Source organism: Centropristis striata, chromosome 11 (genome assembly GCF_030273125.1).
Source record: "Centropristis striata isolate RG_2023a ecotype Rhode Island chromosome 11, C.striata_1.0, whole genome shotgun sequence".
In the NCBI taxonomy this organism is placed as follows: Eukaryota; Metazoa; Chordata; class Actinopteri; order Perciformes; family Serranidae; genus Centropristis; species Centropristis striata.
The window spans coordinates 26,421,332-26,446,123 of NC_081527.1; the positions used below are offsets into that span (position 1 = coordinate 26,421,332).

Genomic DNA, 24,792 nt, shown 5'->3' on the forward strand with positions numbered 1-24,792 from the left:
TTTTCAGTGCGTTGTAATGTAGATGCTCTGAGTCTAGGTACATGTGAATGTCTGTGTTGGTTCTGTAAGGTTAACCACAACGTTAACATTAACATGTGAAAGGGACAATTTAACCCGTATTCAAATGTTTTAATATCTTTATATAGAAATACGAGTGTCTTTTATCTAATTGTCTTAAAATAATGTGAATGGTTTCTTACTATGCTCTTTGGAGAAAAAAAGTAAGATAATGGTCAGTTGTGTGGTCAGTTCATTAATCTAATTTTGCATGTTTTATTCAAAATGATAGCATCTGTCGTCTTCCAGAGTAAAAAATGACCCCGGTGGTGCCACAGGGCATAGTTACAGGTGAGTAAACCTGATTTAAACACTGCTTCCTAACAAAACACACACGTGCACACACAGCAGCTGAGACAGACCTCGGTGGTCCAAGGGAGCTCCTGATTTCTGCCTATTTACTCAAAAAGACTTAATATTACAAAGTAATGTTATATTTTTGTCTTAATATAATTTTATCTCACTTTTTTACTTAATTACGGCGGCTGTGGCTCAGTTGGTAGAGAGGTCGTCTTGGTAAATGGACCTGCACTTATATAGCGCTTTTCTAGTGTCTTTGCGACCACTCAAAGCGCTTTACACTACAGACTGCGCTCATTCACCCTTTCACACACACATTCATACTGGTGGCAGAGGCTACCCTTAAACGGTGCCACCTGCCACCATTGGGAATTCATTCACACACCGCATCGGGAGCAATTTGGGTTTCAGTATCTTGCTTATTAACGTTCGATGCCAACCAACTCTACCAACTGAGCCACAGCCGCCCCGTCTTCTGATCGGAAGGTTGGTGGTTCGATCCCTGACCATTGCAGCCTACATGTCGAAGCATCCTTGAGCAAGATGCTGAACCCCAAATTTCTCCTGAAGCTGCGTTCATCGGTGTGTGGATGAATTCCCAATGGTGGCCACCAGTATGAATGTGTGTGTGAATGGGTGGATGAGCGTAGTGTGTAGTGTAAAGCGCTATCTATATAAGTGCACTCCATTTGCCATTTACCATTCAACACAATGAAGAAATACAAGGCTACAATGTATCACAGTCAAAGTGAATGGACTGCGCTGTAGTTTTGAGTTGGATGCAATTTTTATATCATTACTTCCCTGAAAAAAAGCAAAATTGAAATCTAAAACTTTGTCACAAGATAAAACAGACATCAAGGAGTTCATTTTTAGTTATAACTCAATATCGACCAAAAATGTAGTTACTGCAGTTAGACTTTGTAGGGCAGTGTGCTTCGATATAAACTGCTATATAAACAGTAGAACCACAGCAGGTTGATAACAGTTGTACGGCCGATGGGAAGAAAACATGAGAGTCAAAATAAAGCTTTGATCAAACTGTACTTGTGTGTGTATGTGTGTGTGTGTGTGTGTGTGTGTGTGTGTGTTTACGTGTGTGTGTGTGTGTGTGTGTGTGTATACGTGTGTGTGTGTGTGTGTGTGTGTGTGTGTGTGTGTGTGTGTGTGTGCATGTGTGTGTGTGTGTGTGTGTGTGTGTAGCCTGGCGCCTCCTCTCATATCAGGGCTGACAGAGTGTGATGAGATCACGGTGATGAGAGGTGTCAGCTGATAATGAAGCTGCTCTGAAGTGTTTTCAGTGTGAAGGCTGAGGGGGATTCTCACCATATCTCTCATACTCAACTCCTCTTTCACAACACAACACACACACCGCAGCCACAACAACCCTCACTGGGACATTATTTTATAAGTGAAGCGAAAAATCGATATAATGTGCAAATAGGAGAGGTAGACCAATATATCGGCCGGCCGATATACCGGGCCGATATGTGCGTGCGTTCGCCGATCAATTAGCCCATTTAACTGAGCCAGCAGCAGGCAAGGCTGGGTGCAACATCTGCCATTCTCTGGTGAGCGGCTGCTGATACCAGAAAAAAGAAAAACACATCAAATATGTGGATCATCTGAGGCGCCACCACCTCGAGGCCTAGAACAACATACACATTGTTTGCTATCCAACTGTTAGGCCACGTCTTCCGAAAATTCCAGCAGGGTGCGCTAAGTTTGGTTGTAAAAAAAAATGCAAAATGAGAAAACTTGCTTGATTTATTACCTCAGATTTTTTTAAGGACAACACTATGGTCTCAATCACTAGCAAAAAATCTTATTCAAGACAATCTGACAGTAGTAGTTCTAATAATGGCCCCATTTAGAAGAAATTAGAAGACAAAGAATCGTATGATTTAGGGTGTGGCTACCTTTGATTGACACTAACTAACTATTGTCACTAACAAGGCGAGCTGTCATCAGGAGAGGAGCAGAACAATGCGTATCCATGGCAACACGTTAATAAAGTTATATATATATATATATATATATATATATATATATATATATATATATATATATATATATATATATATATATATATCGTTATATAGATATAGAAAAGGACGTTTAGCAGTTTGGTCTCATAACTTTGACCCTTTCACTATATTTTCACTTAATAGCAGTTTATTTGTTCAGTAAAAATGTCTTGTTCCGCGTTTGGTTGTACTAACAGACACTCCAAGGTAGGGGTGTGCCATATCGTATCGTTCACGATAATATTGCTATATTTATTTTATGGTTCAAAAAATGCATATTTTGCAACGTTCCTACCTCTTGATGTAGTGGTTAAAGTTAATCACAAAAAGCTACTTACTCCCTGTCGCTAAACACATGCAGCTTTCAAAATAAGAGCACAGTGTGTTAAGAGAATCCACCACAGAATTTACAAGAAGACTGTCAAAATAAGATGCCGTAAATAAAACATATAAGAACCCTTATTCTCTTATACAAAATGTAATTAAAATATGCCCCCGGAACTCCTAAATGGTTATTTTTAATTATTTGCTCATACTCAAGAGTCAAGAGTACATTTTTTTGTATTAGGCAACTGTTGAGCTTTGCACTTCAAACTACATTTTAGATTTTTAAATATTTATACAGACATAAAAATATATATATTTTCTATATCTTTTTAAGTATTTCCTAATATTGTCAAGAATATCGCTATCACAAAAATAGCCTGCAATATCATGATATTCTTTTAGGGCCATATCGCCCACCCCTACTCCAAGGAGTCGTTGTTCAATTTTCTGAGGTCAGTAAAGAACATTTTGTTTTTGTTTGTTGCTAGCCAAAACTAACATCCCAGTTAATGCTCCAGTTAATGCTAACATGAATTAGCAGCAGCTTCTCTCAGTCAGGTTGAGGTGTAGAGAGGCTGTAGTCAGTGATCAGATCCCTCTCCTCCTCCACAGTCCAGGTATGGTCTGCTCCCCGGAGTGTAACGCTGAACTTAATGCTTCCAACGGGCTACAAACCAATTGGTGACGTCACGGTCACTACCTCCATTATTTATATACAGTCGATGGTTTTATGGCATATGTCTTATTATTTTTTTGCAGTGTGCCTAACTCAGGCTCTGTTTGAATGAAAAGTGTTTTTGGTGCCTCCTTATTGTTGCTGTATTATCCAACCGACCTATGCTCCAGTTTCACCAACATCTGGAAACTAAACCAGTTTTCTGAGTCACTGCAGCTCCTCTGAGCAGTTCAGGACAAACCGAGTCAACAGGGATGACCCTGCTGCTTGGGTGATGACAGTAAAAAAGCATCAAAAGAAGTCTTCCACTTTCTATCTGCCAAGCCTTCAGTTTCCCGTCAACTCACAATGGGAGGTCAGGCAGAGCGACAGAGACGCTGCGCCACACTGTGATCTTCAAAAAGCCCAGAAAAAGAAAAAGGGATCAAAAAAGGCTGCTGAGATACGTGTCTGTCACCGTGAAACAGGTTCTCTGGCTCCTCTGGCTCATTCCTAAAAGCTCACAGTGAAATATGACCAATAAATATGTTTCTCACAAGCAGCAACTGGATCTGATGGACGGACTTTTACGGTAACAGCAGGAAAACTGAGATGGTGCTGAGTGCGGGAAGCACAGCAAAAATTCAATCCTAACCCTTTTAGTAGCTGATTCCTCACTCAGATCACGTTGCTAAATAACTGAATGGGGCTATTTCTATTTTTTCTTCTGTGTCTAATTCTATTGTGGATTTCAAAAATACAAGTGTGATAACAGATACTTTGGGTTGGATTTCTACCATTTCTAAAGCCAGAATAGTGCATGGACTCTGATATTACACATTTGTTGGCGTGCAAAAACCTAAAAAATTGTAATTTAAGTGAATCTCTGCAGATTCACATATTAACAGTATTCCTCCAGTGCCATTATATATGTTATATAAGATTAAAAAACAGACTTCTACAATTCAGCCAATAGACAAATTAGATGCAAATTTGAGGCGAGGTGAGAAAGAGCAATGCCGTTTATGTCAATAAGTGCGCTTTATTATACCTTATGTTATTATAAAGAGTTTAAACATGATGTTGTTGTAAATTTTAATGAGTTTTGATTGTTTTAGTGTTTCTATCATCATGAAATTGCTCTAAAAATGATCCCAAAGAAACTATCCAGCACTATTTTTTTGTCTTGGTTTTTTTACATTAAGTGCTAACGATAATTATAGTTGTACCAGGCATTAAAATGAACAAGAAATTGAATATGTATAAAAAAGAGAGAGAAAGAAAGAGAGAGAGAGAGATTTATATGGAATTCACTGTAATTTAACATTCAAGACCATTAAGCAATTGAACAATACTGTGAAATAGATAAATATATATAAGACTAATGATATTTTTTTTTCCATGGTTTTCTTGATAATAACCAAAATCATTAGATTTCTAGATGATGATGTTGCATTTTGTGTTTGGAGAAGAAGAGTCCAGGCATGGAAGTTAAGCAATGTACTGCTGTGTACGCCACTTTAGTTTGGATATATATATATAAATACACACATTTAATTTTTTATTTTACAGTATTGTTCAGTTGCTTAATGGTCTTGATTGAGTGTTAAATCACAGTAAATTCTATGTAAAAAAAATACACATCATATTGCTGAATGTGAAATTAAGGCAACTTTCTGTTTTCTTATGGTAAAACTTTTAACGTTAAAATAAATTGTGAAAGAATTGTAAAAAGTCTGACAAAAAAAATGTATCCTCATATTAAAGTAAAATATTTTAATATGTATTATTATCTTAAATATTATTTCTTGAATACAGATATTAACTGTATATTATCTTTATTTTAAAGAAATGATGTGGAGAATAACTTTCAGTGGTTCCCTGTTATTTGACTGTAAGTGTTTTTGTGACTTTTTACTGTATATTAACTTTTTTCTTTCTTTAAGCTGCTTCCTCTTCCTGACAGACTGTCTGCATGTGTCAATGAGGCGGAGAGCAGACTGCCACCGCAGGAGCAGATCTGCAGCGCTCACGTGCAGATGGTGCTGTTTACGCAACACCACTTGAGTTTACTTTTGCTGAAGAAACACATCTGCTCATCGCTGCGATGCGACAATGAGACGATGAGTGAAAGCTGCACCCTAAACAGTTTTAAAGGATGAAAAAATAACCAGTAAGAATAGCTGGTGTAAAATACAGTTATGAGGCTGTTTGATGCACATCTCTCACTCCATAGAACAGACAAGTTTCCTGTGAATAACTTGTGCATGTGCAGGAAAATGTTTATGGTTCCCCTAATAACAACAAAACAGACTATACAGAATTACAGAATGTAAATACATCGAATGGTTAGTGCAGAATATTGTGGGCCATCAATGGTATAAAATGCTGCATTTCTTCATGCAGATTTCAGAGAATCTGAATTGGATTGTCTGCAGAAACATTAAAGGGCAGGTCCATCATTTTAGGTTTTATTTTTATGTTTTTGAATCATTCTGTGTCTTCTCAGTAGTGATTCCTGATTCCTGTAGTCAAATCAAAATATTCACATTTTGGTTGTATGTATGTAGTATGTTTTTCCAAAGGTTTTCTGAAAACTTCTCACATCACACTGCAAAAAAAGGTGTGTCTAAAAACAAGATAAAAACACTAAATCTGAGGGAAATGATCTTGCTGCATGGACAGATAATTTACCTTGACAAGATTTCTTAAAGTAAGATTATTTAATCTAGAAATAAGCATAGTGAACGCCTAAAATAAGAAATTAACTCCTAAAAAAAGATAACTTAAAGCTGCAAGCAGCGATGAACTGGCCCGAGCAGAGTGACCTGACAATTATTTGTTTCTTACCAAGATAAGAAAAAAACTGTAGATTTAGTCTTAGATAATTTATCTTGTTTTAAGGAGTTCATTTCTTATTTTAAACGTTCAACATCTTAATTTAAGAAATCTTGTCAAGTGAAATTATCTGTCCATGCAGCAAGATCATTTCCCTCAGATTTAGTGTTTTTATCTTGTTTTTAGACACACCTTTTTTGCAGTGCACAAAACAGATTTCTGGATGATGATGTTGCATTTTGTGTTTGGAGAAGAAGAGTCCAGGCATGGAAGTTAAGCAATGTACTGCTGTGTACACCACTTTAGTTTGGATTGGAGACAGAAAGTTACACAGATTCTCAAAAAAACAGATGGAGGCAGCAGTGGACCAGCAAATATTGTGTTCTGGGAGGTAAAATGACTGTTCTTTGAAGGGAGCAGGATATTGATGTGGGCAGGGGCTGCAGCAAAACAGATTTTAGCCACAAAAAAAAATACCTTAGAAAATTATCAGTTTAAGTGACACTAAATGTAGAATATTTTCACCCCTTTCTTCAAAGCCACCAACACAGAAACAGCAATTGTATCATGCGGTTAACTTCTTCTGCTATTGTGTGACTTTGGGATTGTAGCACAGCCAATGGTGACTCATCCAGTGGTACGCTCACTGTAAAAAATGTTTGTAGAAATTACAGTAAAACACTGTTTCATTGCATCAGAAATAGGACGTAAAATTAAAAATTGTGTATCACCGTAGTAGACACTTTTAACTACCGTAAATCATAGCATAGCACAAAACTTTTACTTTTTCTGTCATAAACTGTAGGAAACACACAGTTTTGCTGTAAAAATATAACATTTTTCATGTAAAGTTAATGGAGAAATACCATGATGTCACAATGAAACAATTACCCTAAAAATAACAGGACCTTTCATTCTAAATGACACATTTTGCTGATATTTATATTTAGAGTAGAAAACCCACTCACTGTATTTTTTACGGTGAAGTTCTGGCAACCACAGCTGCCGGTAATTTACCGTAATTTTAACAGATTATTTTTCCTAGTGTAGTGTTCAAAACTTACTGTAGAAACCAACGACACAACTTTTAGCTGAGGCTGTGTGAGCGTTTCTATTTCAACAACCCTGAAAAAGAACGGCGCAAGATTTGGCCTTAAAGGTACATGAGTCCATTGAATCCTGCATCAATGTGAAATGCTGGGAATCAGCATTATTTTGGTAGAGACACTGGCCCTCATTTATCAAACGAGCGTACGTCAGAAAGAGGGCGTAAAGTGGGCGTAAGATGATTTCTACCCAAGCCTCGCATTTATCAATTTGGACGTGAGCGGACGGTACGATCAGATCTCAGTCTGCTCTCAGCTCGTGTACGCAAATCTGAGTCAGCGTGAAGTCCACACGTCTGAGTCTGGGAATTGATCTTAGACTATTTTATTGATGCCTGGAGCTGATAAAACTCTGTGGTGTTTTGATTTTTAATAGTGACAAAGCAAAACATGTTTAGACTACATAATTTATCATTAAAACATAATCCATAAATAAATAAACCCTGCGATCGTGAAATTCTTCAAACAGAATACCAGCCGAGGATATTAAATGTTGTTGTCTTCTGCTGTTTACTGTTATCCAGCTCCGACACCGGAGAGTCAGCGTCTCCTTCACCAGCGGTGCTGCCCGCATAGAAACATTTCCAATCAGCGCTGCCACACACTCCTCTGACTAGGACATCATTATCAGTAAATGTAAAGAGGTCAATAATATCTCTCCATCATAATAATAGCAATATTCGGATATTATATAGATTATTAGGCTTTATATATCACGATGTAATTACTCAAACCTCGCCGGGAGTTTAATAGTCCGCTACTCTGCTGACAGCACCACTGATTTCCTTCTTTTTCACTTTTTATGCTGCCAAACAAAACCAGTTTGTTGTGTTGCAGCTGTTGGACGTCAGCGTTTCACTTTCTGACTGAGAAATTCCTCTTCTTTTAGAATTAAAACTTACTTTAAAACATTGTTTACCTCCTTCAACCAAAAAGCTGAAAACTTCTAAGTCCGTGCTCCAAATGTAAAATAATCACTGGACTTGTTTGAGTTTATAACTATAAGTACTTTTATTTCATAAACCTCCGTCGCTGCGTATTTCTGTAATATGTCTATATTGCCCCTATTGTTAATCGTAACGGTGCACTTTGCTAATAAAGCTGACTTTAGAAGGTGAAAAAAATCCTCTTTTTGGCCGTATTGCGTCCTTCGGTGTCGTAAACTCTGAAGGCGAGTCTTCTGAATCGGGTATATATTAGGGCGTGGTATTTTAATGACGCTTGTTTCGAGCCGCCACATTTATCAACAGCCGATCATTCTTACGCTGTGATTGGCGAGATACGATCGTTTGATAAATCACACATGGACCCTGTCGTAAGACGAAATATACACTCAGATCTGCGCTCGTTTCTACGCTCGCTTGATAAATGAGGGCCACTGTGACCGAGGACAAACAGATCTCTCCTGCAGTTATAAAAGAACGGACAGGACATGAGACAGACAGCAGTTTGGATGCATCATGACGGACATCACATGACTGCAGCTGCAGAGAAATTATGGCGAGCGACCAGTAGAAGAGGCAGTGGAGCGTGTAATTACCATATACCATACAATTTATGGAGCTGTGCCATGCAGCTACACTGAGCTCAGAGAAAAGCCTTCAGCTCTGACAGCCACTCTCCGCCCTGAAGCTCAGACCTCTGCAGAAACTGCTGTCATTTAAATGAAGGATAATTTGGCTGCTGTTACTTCCTAAAAACTATTTAACGCTTCTTAAGTTTACAGCTAAATTCATAAGAGGTCATTTGTCCTCACAACAAAAGTAATCTCAGTGTTTGTAGTTTAACTTTTCCAAGTAGCAAAGTGAAACTTTAACTGTGTTTTCCCTTGTGCGTTTTCTTCATAACGAATGATGACTGCATCAATAATGACAACAGTAAAAGAAAGATATATTTGCAGGAATTATTTATGCTAAAATATAGTTTAAATTACCTTACTTACCCACAGTAAAGAACAGAACTATCTAAATTTCTTGATACAGCCATAAATCTTTCTAATAATGGAAGAGCGAGTCAAACCTGCAGGCTTTACTGAACATTCACATTGATTATAACACTTACACAGTGTTTAGGGAGATTTAAGTTGGGGATTTGCAAACATCAGCTTCACAGAACTAAAAACAATTCTTCCAAAGTCTCCAACAAGTGACCGTGGAGCTGCTGCTGCTGCTGATGACCGTGTATGGAAATGAGAGCTGGTGGAAAGAGGCTCTTCTATGGATCACTGCTCACAAACAAACGCTCTTTTTCTGCCTGCAAACTGTTCAGCAGGAATAGGAACAAAACAACGCCTGAGTTCATTAGGATGCTTCAAACTATTCAAAAGGACTGAAGCTCATTTATTGGACACATGGCACATTTACAGGCCATCACAAATTATTCATTGTCTGACTTATTTGCAAAAACTGGGTTTTCAGAAGTAGAGTGAACTATGCTCTTCACAATTTGCCCCTTTTGGCAGTTAAATATTAAAGGAAAAGGAAAGGGGAAAAAAAAGATAGAGATTGTAAAAAGAAAGGCCTCGCAGCACAGTTTTTATTATTATCAGGGTTCCCCACTGTATACCAAGACTCTGGCGGGCCACCAGAGTCTAATTTTTCACGCCAGTCTCATGTGCTGCGCTAACGTCATATTTCAAGCTACTGAAAATATTTTTACACAATTCATGGTGTAGTTATTTTGCGGAGTGTCGATTACCAGTCAGTCAGTCAAAACCACGATCCACCTCTCCTCGCATTCACACACTGACTGAGGCCCATTTACACGAGGACGCTTGCGGGTAAAAACGACAAAATATTTTATCGGAAGTGCCTTTCGTTTAGGAGGTGATGGCGTTTTTGGGGCATGTGGGATTATTTCCAGGCGTCGGACCTTCAAGCTGCTCTGGCAGCTCTAATAAACTTACAGGAGTCTTTCCACCAAATGTACAGGATATGTACAGATAGTATTAGTGAACAGAGAAGGATCTGGAATTACCTCTATCACATTTTGGATGCACCAATTGGTCGGAGGCGAGCCAGACGGCTTTGGACGAGACCTGGTAGATCTAGTGGATGGTGGAGAACTTTGTGGAAGGAGTAGCTGATGAAAATGCGTGGCGTGAAAACTTCCACATGCCCAAAGATGCTCTGATGGCTTTAAGTGATGCCGCCTGGCATGATACCCAATCCAATTCACACACTTTAGCGTCGCCGTATGCAGCAGATTTCCTCCTGAAAAACGCTCGTCTAAATGCGGAATAAAAATTGAAGACAAGACGCCACTTTTGCGTCTTCTGTTCACACCGTCATCGTGTAAACTTAGCCTGAATTTACTAAGCTGCCTTCCCCACTTCTCCGCCTCAAAACAATTTGTGCATGATAGAGTCTATATCAGCCCCGCCCCTACATGATCGCTCTGTATGTGTGTGCGCGCCCAACTAAATACTACCAACCTATCCTGGCCTTCAGAGGTCCGAACACACTGCTGCATACGCCGCCCGGTAGCAGCGAGCTAACATTAGCTAACAATTAAAGTTGTTTTAATCACACTAATCTGTGACTAACTGTTTTGAATAACTTCCTGTCGCTAAACGCATGCAGCTTTCAAAATAAGAGCGCAGTGTTAACAGAATCGACAACATAATTCACAAGAAAACTGTCAAAATAAGATGCTTTAAATAAAATATACAAGAACCTTTATTCTCCTGTAAAATAATTATTATAATTAAGATCAGTGTATATGATGGAATAGTGACATTAGAATGTGTGCAGGCAGCAAAATATGACTCATATTTATCTTTTAGACTCTCCTCCACAACCATCTTGCCAATATAGTTGGCAGTGATGAGTTTAAGGAGAACGGGGTTCATGTCAAAAAGTAAAAGTAAACGACTTTTTCTTCCGTGGCTCACGTCACACTCGTAACTGCATCACTTCCAGCATTACGTACATTTATTTATTGTTTAAACTATGTTTTAGAACGCCTAACTACCAAGTTTTTTCCCTAACCAGGAAGTTTTTTTGCTATAAACCTAGGTCAGTCTAGCCTAAATTCACAACAGTAAACCATATGTGTATGTTAATGAAGTGTGTGCTATTTTTGAACACTAAATATGACCTTAGGTGCAGCGCACAGTAACACCAAACAGTGCATGTAACATTGTCATATTTCGCCTTTATTAATATCTCCTGGATGAAAACTAATAAAATTTTATATAACTTTTACGATCTCCCTGGCCCTCTATGGGTTTTGGCGATCGCTGTTATACAGAATAATAAAGCTTATACAGCTGTTGTGTAAATTCATGCTGATTATTTAAAAATAATTTGTTGTCTTCATTTTATGAATTTGATCACAAAAAAAATGATCTTAAATGCTATAAGAATAAGGAACAAAAACCATCAGGAGTATGCAACTAATATTATCTTTACTTCAATTTAAAAATGCAAAAACAACGGACCACGAGTCAAAATATAAACAAAAAAAATAAATCAAACATATATTCTCATTAAACACTGCGAAACCAAACAAGTGTCATAAATCATGAACACAGCAATCAATATTTAGTGGAATAACCTCAATTGTTTATCATGGCTTTGCTGGATCTTGGCATGCTTAATCAATAGCTGATCAATATCTTATTAAGTTTAATCAAAGAGAGAGAGAGAGAGAGAGAGAGAGAGAGAGAGAGAGAGAGAGAGAGAGAGAGACAGAGGTCCAACATGAGCAGTTCAATAACATCTTTTTTTATCATTTTATTTTCTCTTAAGCAAAAACAACCTGTTTTGATAAGTAATTTTCTCATGAAAGATTTAGCAGCAACAACAGGAACTCCTGGTTTATTATCAGGGTTAGATGTCTGATGTTTTAGTGTGTGTAGTCTTGTGTCAGGGAGCTTTAAGAGCAGCGAACCTCGGAGTCAGAGCGGATCTGTAAAAGCAGTTGTGTGTGTCTTTAAAGCCAGAGCAAATCCAATTAACTTGGATTGCTCGTGAATGAATCTCTATCAGCAATCAAATCCTGTGGATCTGCTGCCGGAGACTGAATAGAACTGATCACTTTAGGACGCCAGTTAGGCCTATTAATTAATCCTGCAGCTAAGGAAGAAAGAGACTCCAGAAACTTGGTATTCTGGGAAGCACAGCGGTCTCAGTTTCCCCCGATTTCACTTGGAAATGTGAGAACATCAGGCCTCTGGCTTTAGATTCCTCCCTGTGAGGCTGTGAGTGTGAAAGTGAGCAGGTAACACGAGCACACTTCACATAATATTGCACACGTTTTCAACTTTGGACTTTGAACCCAGGAAGAGCACAGAGTGTTGATGCCGATTAGACATATCGGTGAAATGACGGAATTACAGTTTCCGGGTGAGTCATGTGATGCCATTTGGCCCAGAAAGACTTTTCACTCTGTGCACAGTTAGCAATGCTGGTTTGTTTACAATCAGCGATGGACACTGTGCACAGTTAATGGCAGCGACCGCAGTTGTTGTGCTGCTGAACAGTGATTGGATGACAGTCGGACCAAGTGGGAGGTCACGCGCGACGTCAAATATCCTGCTTCGCCCCGATGGTCCGTTCATAGTGGTCCCACTATTTGGTGGGATCATTTGATCCCAGCATCCCGCTTCAGGCACCTTCATAGTGGAGGCGAGACGTTACATGCCAAACACTCCCGGCGGGTGTTGACGATGTGTGGAGGACCAAATACACGAAGCTCACACAACGCAGTTGCAGTGGTTGGGCACTGCTACCAAATCAATATAGCGGAAACTCTTGAACCTCAGCTCCCAATGTTGGTGCTGCGCACAGAGTTAGCGGTCTGTGGCTCCTGTTGAGTCTTTTGGATGGTGCTGCTGCTGGCACTTAGTGGTGGATGGTTTGAAAATGTAATACCTCGTCATGTGACGTTTATTACTTTTTAATGACCTTATTCTTACACACAGACACACACAAATCAATTCATACACAGCCCTTTATTACTCAGCAGTCAGCTAACACAGGAGTGCAGAGAAAACAAAATGTGAATTCAGATTAGAAAGAAAGTTTTGTTAGAGCTTGAGTTAAACACTGCAGTCAATAAAGCATGCACACGCATACGTACACATGCACACAAAAAAACAGAACTCATATGGAGTCTCTATGAATGTGCTTCATAAGTATGCAGAGACTAGAAGTAAGAGAGAGAGAGAGACTGGAGGAAAAGAACAGCAAGGTGAGCTTCTGGTAGTCAGACACAAACACTCCCACACGGAAGTCTGTGCTCCACTGTCCACCATCAGTTAAAATAAAAATGCACGAAAGACACAAGGTGAATCTCACTTTGCTTTCTGTCTGCACCAAAAATCATTTTTATTTTGCTACTTTAAATACCTTAATTGCCTCAATTAGCCTAGTATCAGCTGTGTAAAGTCTTCAAATGTCTCCGATCAACAGTACAACCTCAAAAACATAAAAATTATAATGACTTTAAATGAAGAAAAGCAGCAAACCTGGGGACATTTAGCATTTTCAACAATTTACTGAATTACCTGAATTACCCATTTGAAAAAAAAATGTTTTTTCTAGTTCAGTATAGTAAAAGGAAACTCAAAGCAGACAATCGACCTGTAAAATTCACTACATGCACTTTATAAGTGCACTGAACTAAAAGTATGCTGCATGAAAAGCGCTCTTACAAGAAGTACAATTTATTCCAAAATGTTCCTCAAGTGAACGTAAGAAAACAGCCATTACTGCCCACCTCTCTGTGACCCGCCGCAGCAAAAGTCACCTGAGACACAAACCTACAAATCAAAGCTCATAGTCAGCTAAATGTCTGGAGATGGAACTTAAATGTCAGCAAAATGTCTGAAAATGTTAATGTACAATCCGGGTCAGGAGACAGTAAGTAGAAGAGAGAGAGGCAGAGGTATTTCTTCACATTCATTTCATTTTGTGGCTGAGAGGTTTCAGACCGGTCGGACTTGATCGGATCAGGACGACCTGAAACACGTGGAAGCATGCATGCAGCATACACTTTGGTATCTGCAGTCTCTTTTCTGCAGCATTTCAGTGCACAAAACACCAAATGCATGTCCATCTGTCAAAATATTTCATATCTGATTCAGATTTCATGTCACTTTTTTAACCATGTTTAATATGATACCACACATGATCACTCAGATTTTATGGCAGTAGGATTTAATCAAATACCCTTTGTTTGGCATGTTTGTCTCTTATTATTAATTTCACCTTCATCTCCATAATTTGCACTGTCAAAGTCATCCATCATAGAGATGGTTTATCCATGAAAAGTGGGTTAATTGCAATTACAACTTGTTAATTTCGGTCCGATCTGCACTCAAGAAACTGGTGATTTTCCCCCTTTATTTTAATTTTACCCACTGATGTGATGACGTTTCTATAGTGATCAGGAAATAAACTTTTCCTTCAACTACTCAGCACATTTTAATTTCCTGTGAACAACTGCAGACTGCACACCAACATGGCAGCAGCGGGTTTATATTAGAAGAAGCCTCTTAAGTCTTTCAGCAAATCAACAAGACTCGTCTTCATCTGAAGCTTCACCAACATCCAATCAAACAATGATGTACAAGGTGATAAAGGTAGTAGAGAGATGGGCTGACAGAAAGAAAGTACTACATCCTGACTTCATCACATACATGAGCTGTGTCCTCCAAATATTGTTATTGATGGTTTGTAGACATCCTTTCTGTCCTCTTGTGTCTCTAGTGTCATCATTTTGTAAGTTTTGTCCAACTGCTCTCCTCATATTTCCGCAGCTCATTTTATTGGTTGTTTTTCCCTTTGTGCTAGCCTGGGTATACTGCCTTGCACGCTCGAATTTCATTTCGAACCTCCAGGCAGTCTGGCAACCAGAGAGGTTTCTTAGCCCTGTTTTAGGGATCCAATCACAGAGTGGGGAGGGACGGCAAGATGATGACACGTACTACTCGGCAGACGGAAGCTTGTAGTTTTCTTACGGATCCAACATGGCTGCAGCAGACGCGAAACTCTCTTTAGCTGTAGATGGTATTTTAAATAGTTTAGAGCGAAAGTTGAAAGGCGAAAAGTCTCTCGGCTGGTTTCCAGACTAATCTCATTTGTGATTAATCTGGTGTTAGCCAGGCTACCTTTGTGCTGTTCTGTCTAAGAACATGTCCGGCTTCAGCACGTGAGAAGCCAGACCCAGGACCTTTACTTTGGTCTTGAGGAGCTGCAGTGTTTATTCTGAGACAAACTGAATCCAACACTGTAACTTCACAACCACTTAACAACTCAACTGCTAAGTGCTTAACTGCTTTCTTCTCTGCTCAGATTGCAAACAGCTGTCTTCTCTAACTGCAACCATGACACACCCTCGCTCTCTCTGGACTGTACAAACATACTGAGCACAGAACTATTCTTTATGGAGCTTCCCTTTCCACGGCTCCAGACTGACACCAAATGCTCACATTTTGCGACCAGTTTTTGAGACTGTGCGAGTCATTTTTTTTACAACTAGGGGCAATAGCTCGTGGAGAAAATAGAAATGCAACGGATTGCTCGCGTGGAAATGGTCTCATTGATAAGAATGGCAGCGATCAGCAATGGCGACCGCGGCCCGGTGGATTTTTTGGGGTAAGACCAGCCTTCAAAATAAAAGCAAACATGTAGCTTTCAAAATCAAAAAAGAGTCCACCACATAATTTCAGTGAAAATATGATGCTTTTAAATAAAACATAGAAGAACCCTTATTTTCCTTTACAACAATTAAAAATAATTATTCATTAAAATATGCAATGATTAAGATGGAATTGCATTAGAATGTGCGAGAGGCACCAAATTTAGGCTTTTAGGGCAAAAAATGTATCCGGGGCGTATGGTGTTGTATACTAGAGCATAAAAATGCCAAAAAAAAAGACAAAAGACCAACCATTTTCGGGATTTTTCTAGATTTTTCTAAAGCTTTTCTAGATATTTTTCTAGATTTTTTCTAGATCATTTTCTAGATTTTTTTGTCCCCTACTCATATTTTTTTCTGATGCATTTCTAGATATTTCTAGATCTTTTCCTGGATTTTCTAGATTTTTTTCTAGATAGTCTTCTAGATTTTTCTAGATCCTTTTAATTTTGCTAAAGCTTTTTTAGATATTCCTGGACTTTTTTTCTAGATTTTATTTCCGAGTTCTTCCGAGAGCTTTTCTAGACTTTTCTTGATTATTTTTTAGATTTTTCTTGATCCTTCTCTAGATTTTTCTAAAGCATTTCTAGATATTTCTAGATCTTTTTCTGGATTTTCTAGTTGCAGATCAATGTTGTGTTGGTATTAAAAAATATTGTGAAGGTATTAAAATGTATTTAATTCGGTATTGCTGAGAATCCTTCTTCTAATTGCTAAGAAGATGATTACAATCTCCTGGCTGAGACCGCAGCCCCCCACAGTAGCACAATGGAGAGAGAAAGTTAAGGATGTTTACTATATGGAAAATATAACCGCAAGGTTACACTTGAAAACTGATGTATTCCTGACTAAATGGTCCCCAATTATTTCACATTTTGTTAACTAATATGACTTTTGATCTGATTGATGTGTTCTATATATGGGGGTTTTGCTTTTGTTTGATTTATTTATTATTCTTTAACTATTTTATTTTTTCCTCCCTCGCCATTCAAATATGAATAATGAATGTTTGAGAATGTTTGCACACTGTATATTAATTTTCTCGCTTAATGAGCACCACTGCCCACTTTCAAATACGGACTCTGTCTGGATATTGTTGGGATGCCAAACTCCATGGACTACCTCTACCCCATGTACACCTGTGCTGTTTCTTTGAATTTGTGAATGTATGACTGCAACTGGAAAAAAGGAAATAAAAAGTTTTTAAAAAAAGTATTTCTGTATACCTGCAAGAGTTTATGTTTTTGTTATGTATTTTTGTAATGATGACAGGAAGGTCACACATCCCTTTTGTTTACATTTAATTTATCGTTTTCTAAAAGCATCCTAAATGTAAAATGTAATTTATTTTATTTGTGACCTTAAAATGAAATTGTATTTTCTGAAAGTAATTATTATTAGTAGTTATTATTCATTACCAAAGCATTTATTAGTAGGCCTTATATAGTTAAAATGGGGTAAATGTGAGTAATTGGGTTGCAGGTCGATTAAAGGTGCGTCCCTAACTTTTCTGCTTGTGCTCCTAACAAGTCAAGTTAAAACTCATCAATATTCTAAAAAGGTTATTACATGTTACATGTTTTGAGTGCAAGATATTAAACAAATCCACTGAGTCTCCCTTTACACTACACCAGTTTAAAAAATCACAGTGATTTCCAGATTTTTATACAAAATAATGAAGGAACAGACGACACATAGCTGCTATAATGTTAACCTATGATTTTATCATCTCCAGTGTAGTTTAACTGTAATCTGTGCAGATACCTCAGTGTCTCAGTGTGTGTTGAACTGAATGCATGTTGCAGCAGCAGTGTGTGTCTATAAAGAGCTTCCTCCTGCTCAGTCAGCTGATCAGTCAGCAGCACTCGGCTATTGTGTCATGTTTGCGTGTGTGTTTTGTAACTGCGTGTGTGCACGGCGCTATATATCTTACAGTCAGCAGTTCTGACGTGTGTATGTGTTGTTCCTGTGTGCACTTGATGTTGCATCCCAGTGTGTTTGTTTGTGTTTGTGTGTGTGTGTGTGTGTGTGTGTGTGTGTGTGTGTGTGTGTGTGTGTGTGTGTGTGTGTGTGTGTGTGTGTGTGTGTGTGTAGCAGCAGTAGCAGGGTGGGTGGGATTGACTTAATTGAGCATGAAAGACAACAGATGACCTCTGGTGCTTCAGCACTGCCGCCAATCAAACATCTGCCAGCCCCAGGCCCAAGGATGGCTGCAACCCAAACAACCACACACAGTCCTTCATGCTCAGATTCACCTGTGGACACAGGCTGTGCACTGTTAAGCTACATGCAGGATGCAGTTCATGGAAATTCATAAGTTAAATATAGTTGGGAATATGTAAATCTCTTCAAACTAAACTTTCAGAGACCTGAAGCAGATTGTTGTAGATCCATCAAACATTTTCAGTCAAGGTGAAGAGTAAGGACGATATTATAGAACAGTATGGAAGATTTTTCTCATCTGGGAAAACATGTTCATGTCTCTAAACCGTCTCTAACAGGATGAGGAGCAAAATCTCCTGAATACAAATCAAGCTGGGAAAAAGAGGTTTTATTGAATTCAAAACATAAATGATATCCTGCACTCGGTTTGTCAGATTACTGCAGGATTCAGTTTGTGATCAGAGCAAGGTCATATGACTCGGCCCGATGATGTCATCAAGAGCTTACTGAGCTGCATGTTAATTAGAAGGAAAAAAGGAGATTATTAGCAGATTGTTTTTATTGAAAAACATTCAAATTTTTCAAAGGATGCATACAGGTTTCAACACACAGCATCTCACACTTTTTATAATATCTGGATGACTATCTTCCTGGAGTTTTTTTGTTTGTTTTGTTTTTCAAAAAACAAACAAATATATTGACAGTACTAACAAGCTGTGTTAATAAATAATACTCATAAACTGTATTAATACGAGTCATGGGTGATCCTGATACATATTATAAACTTAGCAGCCCAGCTGTTTCGAGCATCACCTAAACTCTCATTTACACTTACGGGCAATTTAGAGTCGACGTGGAGTCAAACCGGCGTCCCTCTTGCTGTGAAGCAAGAGTGCTAACCACCATGTGAAATTTATGTAGAGAGCATCAAACCAACTGATTTACTTTATTTTAATCAGATTTAACATTGTTAGTTGGTCGTCAGTGGACTTCTTTAGCAAGTTTTTGGGGTGTTGTTTATTTATTATCTGCTAGTAGCTTCTCCACCTTTTTCCATACAAACATGGCAATAATAATGGTCCAAACTATTTCTTGGGGGAGGATCCCTCAATGGTGCAACAAAATACCACACCTCAGATATGTGCAGCGCAACAACACCGTAACAAAAACTGACAGTCCAGCACAAAACCCAGAATATTAATATAATTCAAAAAACAAGATTCTCTCTCAGTCGTTTCAGTGACGTGAGAAATGCAGCAGCCACAGCGACAGAGATAAGTGTTTACTTGTGGAACACTTTCCTGTCTGTCTAGGCACATGAGGAGGGCAGTGAGACCCCACGGGACGTCACTTTAGGCAATTAGTCTTTTATGAGGCCCAGGATGCATACTGAATGTGGTCTGAGTGATCTAATCTCAAAGCATCGCCGCCTGGAGAGCACATTCAAGACGCTTGTTAATGCAGGTCGGAACTAGGGATGTGCATTTCAGGCAAAAGTACTATTCGCCCCATGCGGAAGGCACCAGTAATACAACTTTTTTTTTCCCCAGTATGATGAACTATTCGATTTTTTATGATTTAATGACTATTCGAATATTCGAAAATCGATGCCCACCCCTAGTCTGAACACGGCCAATGATTCCTGGTAAGAGGAATGCTTATACCGGTCCAATCCGTAACGAACCCATTGTTAATCCATCAGAACCTGATGTGCATACACTCATTTTTCCCAATCCAAAGCCAGGTCTTCATAGAATGTTATGATTATGTTGCACCACAAGATCCGTGCTGAGAGAGTCCACTTGGATCCACTCGCATATTGACGCACCGACATGAGCCACACTGCAGGGGAACAGGGAGGCAGAGGACCTGTGATGACTTCTGATAATAAAAACTCTTCCAATAGTTCACATATGCATCCAGTAGACACAAGTGCATACATTAAAATACAAGACTGTAAACAATATGAATGCGGTGGCGTTTAAGAATGATGTGCGAGTCAGTCCCATGTGGACTCTGTCAAACAGCATGGGCTGTGATTCATAAAAACAACAACACGTCATATCGTGGCCCATCCCTCACTTGTCACGACAGCATGCAGTGTGTGCCGTCGCACCGATTGGTCTCCAGGCATGTCAGTGAAGCGGAGCCAGGCAGCTGATTGGACGAGTGGGCTCAATGGTTCAGACAGAGAGCAGATCAATGGCCGCCGCCGTGCAGGCTTCTTCACTGAGACACAGACCTGGACTCTGTTAGCCTCCCTTACTCTGTCACTGTCACACACACACACATACACAGCGGGGTACAGCAAGGCTGTGTGCACACACACAAACAGAGGCAAGTAATAAATTAAAAAGCAGCTCCCTACCCGACTCGTTGTTCTCTGAATCCATCTTGTTGGAGGCGAAGCGGAGGACAGTCGGCCTGCCAGGTGGACCTCGACGCCTCCGTTTCTCTCTCTCTGTGTTTCCACCCTCTCCCTTTCTCTCTCTCTCTCCCTCTCTCTCCCCCCCCCTCACACACTGACTCTCATCTCTGACCTTGCAGTGCTTGTGTTTCCCCTCGCCAGCAGCAGCAGCAGCAGCAGCAGATCTGCTGAAGGCTGCAGGTGAAGCTGCAGCGCTGCAAAGTCGAGTCCAAACTGCTAAAATGCTCTAAACCTCCTCGGCACCGTTTCCCCTGAGAGATGAGGGGGAACACGGTTAAACACTCTGCACGCACACACAAATAAAGCTACACACACGAGAGATGACATGAATGACAGTGCCAGTGCTTGCTGGGATTGTGTGGGTTTATGTGTGTGTGCAGAAGGTGTTTTAATCATCCTGATTGGAGTGCAATTATGCAGATTTACTGAGAGTTACTGCTGTTGAAGGAATTTAGCATTTTAAAATGTGTGTGCATGTGTGTTCTGTGTCTATCTGCATGTGCGTGTGTGTGTATGTGTGTGTGTGTGTGTGTGTGTGTGTGTGTGTGGGCCTCTGTGGTTGTGTAACGTGGGTGTGTTTTCCTCTTACATGTGTGCATTTTTCAGTGTGTGTAAGCGCCTGAGCTACTATCTATGTGGGGACCAGCTTTTGTTGAAGACCTTATGTATGAGGAGATTTAGAAAAATTAGGACATTTCTCAAAAGTGGCATTTTGGGAAGTAAAAAAGGACCTTTTTTATGATGAATCGGGGTTATTAACTCTGCAATGCCATAAATAAAAGAAAATGCCATATTATTAAAGCACTCACCAAAAATTAAGATATTTTGGAAAGTGAGGACGTTTTGAAAAGTAACTATAGTTTGAAAGGACATTTTTGGAAACTGCGGATGCGTTGTTCTGAGCCAGGACACTTTTTGAAAGTGATTCAGGGAATTGAAAATGTGAACAAAAGTGAGCGAAGCTTTGTAGAGGAAGGACATTTCTGGATAAAGGCTTTTTAAAGTAGCATTTTTTTAAAAAGTGACATTAGTTTGAAAAGTTAGGAAATTTGAAATTGTGTGTATTTGTTTTAGAAAGTAATAATATTTCATCTGAGCCCGAAACCTGGTTTAATAGTTATGCATTGAATAAATTTGCTGTTTCAGTGAAGGGCAAGAGAAGGGTTCCTCACTAGTATGGCATTCAAGTGTGTGTGTAATCATCACAGATGGCTGCAGCAGATACTATCATGTCACACACTAGTCAGACACTGTAGCTGAGACACTAATTTTAGCATCCATCTGAGCTGAAAGCACACTGGACAAACAACAATCACAGCAGGCCGACACTCCACTGAACTGACAATCCACCGTGTTCTGAATCAGCTGGTAACGCCTATCGGGCTGGCAATGCTTTGACAATTTTATTTTGCCAGAAAACTGTCCATGGTGAATGTTAAGGTGTACATATACTAGGGCTGGGCAATATATCCATATAAAAAATACATCAATATATTTTCTAATATGATATGGAATTAGACCATATCGTATATGTCGATATATTTCAAATTTGTGCTGTGATCCTTGCTCCAGGCAAGCTGCTTATATATATATATAAAAGACACATATGCTTTTTTTCTAAAAGATAAAAGTTGGTAATCCTAACGGACCTAAAACAGGAAAAGTGATTGTCTGATTTCATGTCAGACAGTGAGAAAAAAGCATATGTGTCTTTTTATATTCATTCATTCATTACCATTAACCGCTTATCCGCATTCGGGTCGCGGGGGGCTGGAGCCTATCCCAGCTGTGTATGTAAACTTCTGGTTTCAACTGTACACACATATATATATATATATATATATATATACATATATGTAATGCATACATGTAATGCTCGTTATTCATTTGTCATATAAATATATTTATTTCAGAAAAAGACTGGCATATTTTTTTTCATAGGCTATTTTTATTTAAGATATTTTTTTATTTAAATGTGCACTTTATGGAGCTCTGATTTTAAAAAACGGTACTCTTGTTGTTACACAGTATTTATGTTCACGTAAATGAACGGTTTCAATAAAACTACTTGTGACATGTCATATTTGGCTTTGACTGAACATTTGCTCTCACTTTGCAATAAAAATATCAGGATATATACCGTATATTGATATTCAGCCTAAATATAACGGGATATGACTTTTGATCCATATCGCCCAGCCCTATTCTCTAGCCTGTGGAAAATCAAACAGGTTCTGAGGATGACGAAGCTTCAGCAGCACAGTGATGCTCGTTTGTCCCTCCAAAAAACATCCTCTTGTCTATTCATTCTCATCTAAAAACACTTCACATGAGAAGAGAACAATAGGCTACATTATGGGCTCATGACTCATCTCCGAACACAACTTACTTTTAAGAGCTTAGCAAGTTTTATTCTGCTTAAGCAGCTCACAGATATTTATAAAACATGTTAATCCAACATAATATGAAAGACCTCGCTTTCGGTCTTCAAATCAATTACTGAAACATTGAGTTTGATATAAACTAAATCACAAACCAGAACAAAGAATACCAGCTTTGTTTTGCAGCCTGACTACATGTTGTTGAACAGGTTAATACAGCTTCATGATTTATTGTTACTGTGATTGAAGTTATAGCTTGAAACAACATGAAAAGCAGCCCAATCACAACAGCAAACAGTTCTTTTGGGATTTGTCTGCCCACCAACTCCCAAATAGGGATGTCACGATTACAGATTTTCTCCGTACGATTGTTGTCAGAGAAATAATCACATTATGATTATTTTTGCATTAATTAATTTCACACTACTATGAATAAGTTAAATCACATGAACACTCCTTATAGGTCTTTTTTTCCCTCTTTGGATGCTCTCATAACAAAATAATATAGCAACAATGTAAAGTAACCAAAAACTAATAAATATAATATATATATATATATATATATATATATATACATATATATATATATAAAATCCCAGGGGGAATGTCCATGTCCATTTACCATTTACAAGTGGTGACACGCGGTTGTTGTGTAACTTCATTTTCGTTCCGGGCGAGTTGCGCTGAAGTGCAAACATGGTTCCAGCATAATATTTTCTGGAAATTGGCGGTATTTAGGAAACGTTCAATTAACTAATTGTAACGTTTAATACCGCGATTAATGGTGAAAACGGATAATCGTGACATCCCTACTCCAAAATGCAAAAAAGTGTGGCAAAACCTACATATTTATATTGTAACTTTTTTTCTTAATCAATGTGTTAGTCCATGAATTTTCTGAAATTAGTAGTACAAATTAATAGTAAAGACTATTCACCCTAGTCAAGTCCAAATGTATTCCAAAGATATTCTGTTTACAATAATATAAACTGAGAAAAGTTGCAAATCTTCACGTCAGAAACTGGAACCAAAGAATGTTTGGCATTTTAACTTAATAAATAACGTAATTAACTAAGAATAAACAAGTACAAGTTTTGTGTCGATTGCCTACTTATATCTCAATAAAAGATATATTTTTGGCCCTGCTGGAGTTTCCTCATTTGTGTTCCCTCGCTTTTGTTTTGTTTCATCCCTTTGCTATAATTAGTAAATGAAAACAGCTTCCTCCTGTAAGAGGGAAACCCTCGGGTCAGTGTGTGCAGACATTCTTTCCACAGACTTCACAAACAGCATTTCACATCCAAAAAAGGCCAGACTGCAGAGCTGGGGGGAACCGCGCAGCGAGCGTCTGGACTGCTACTGTGTCGGTCGTATGTGCTCCGAAAACAAAACACACGATTCTGTGAGAGCAGAACGGCAGGAACAACATGAGCCGACATTCACACCAAAGATGGACCGTCAGCTTTGGATAGGATGTGATGAGAATTCAGCAGCAGGAAAAGAATGGTAAAACATGATAGAGATGAAGGGGATTGTGGGAGCTGTAGTTGCTGCATGAGTCTGTATCACAAACAGGCAGCACTGGATACAAAGCCTGGTTCAAAAAGAGTTGGAATGTTTTTTTTAATAAAACCGAATGCAATAATTTGTGCACATTCCACCACAAATATAATCATATATATATATATATATACATACATATAATAATGCCTCAGTACATTTGCAATGCTGCAGAAGTTTGCACTAATTTTATATTTTGCATTGATTTTATATTATACTTAATATGTGCATATTGTATATACCTATAGTGTGTTTCATGGGTTGGACTTTTATTTTATTTCATTTTATGTTTTAATTCAATTTA

The 24,792-nt window shown here is 38.6% G+C and overlaps 1 protein-coding gene across 2 annotated transcripts in view; it reads right to left on the minus strand.

Moving 5' to 3' along the window:
• Positions 1-24,792, minus strand: part of efr3a (EFR3 homolog A (S. cerevisiae)) — a 186,311-nt gene that overhangs the window by 145,253 nt on the left and 16,266 nt on the right. Inside the window, exon 1 of one of the 2 annotated variants that reach the window (XM_059345425.1) lies at positions 20,488-20,534. The exons of the other annotated variant lie outside the window; for it this stretch is intronic. Coding sequence (XP_059201408.1) covers positions 20,488-20,512 — 25 coding nt within the window. The 5' untranslated portion in view covers positions 20,513-20,534. Of the gene's footprint in view, positions 1-20,487; positions 20,535-24,792 lie in introns of those variants that run through there. 2 annotated transcript variants of the gene reach the window in all.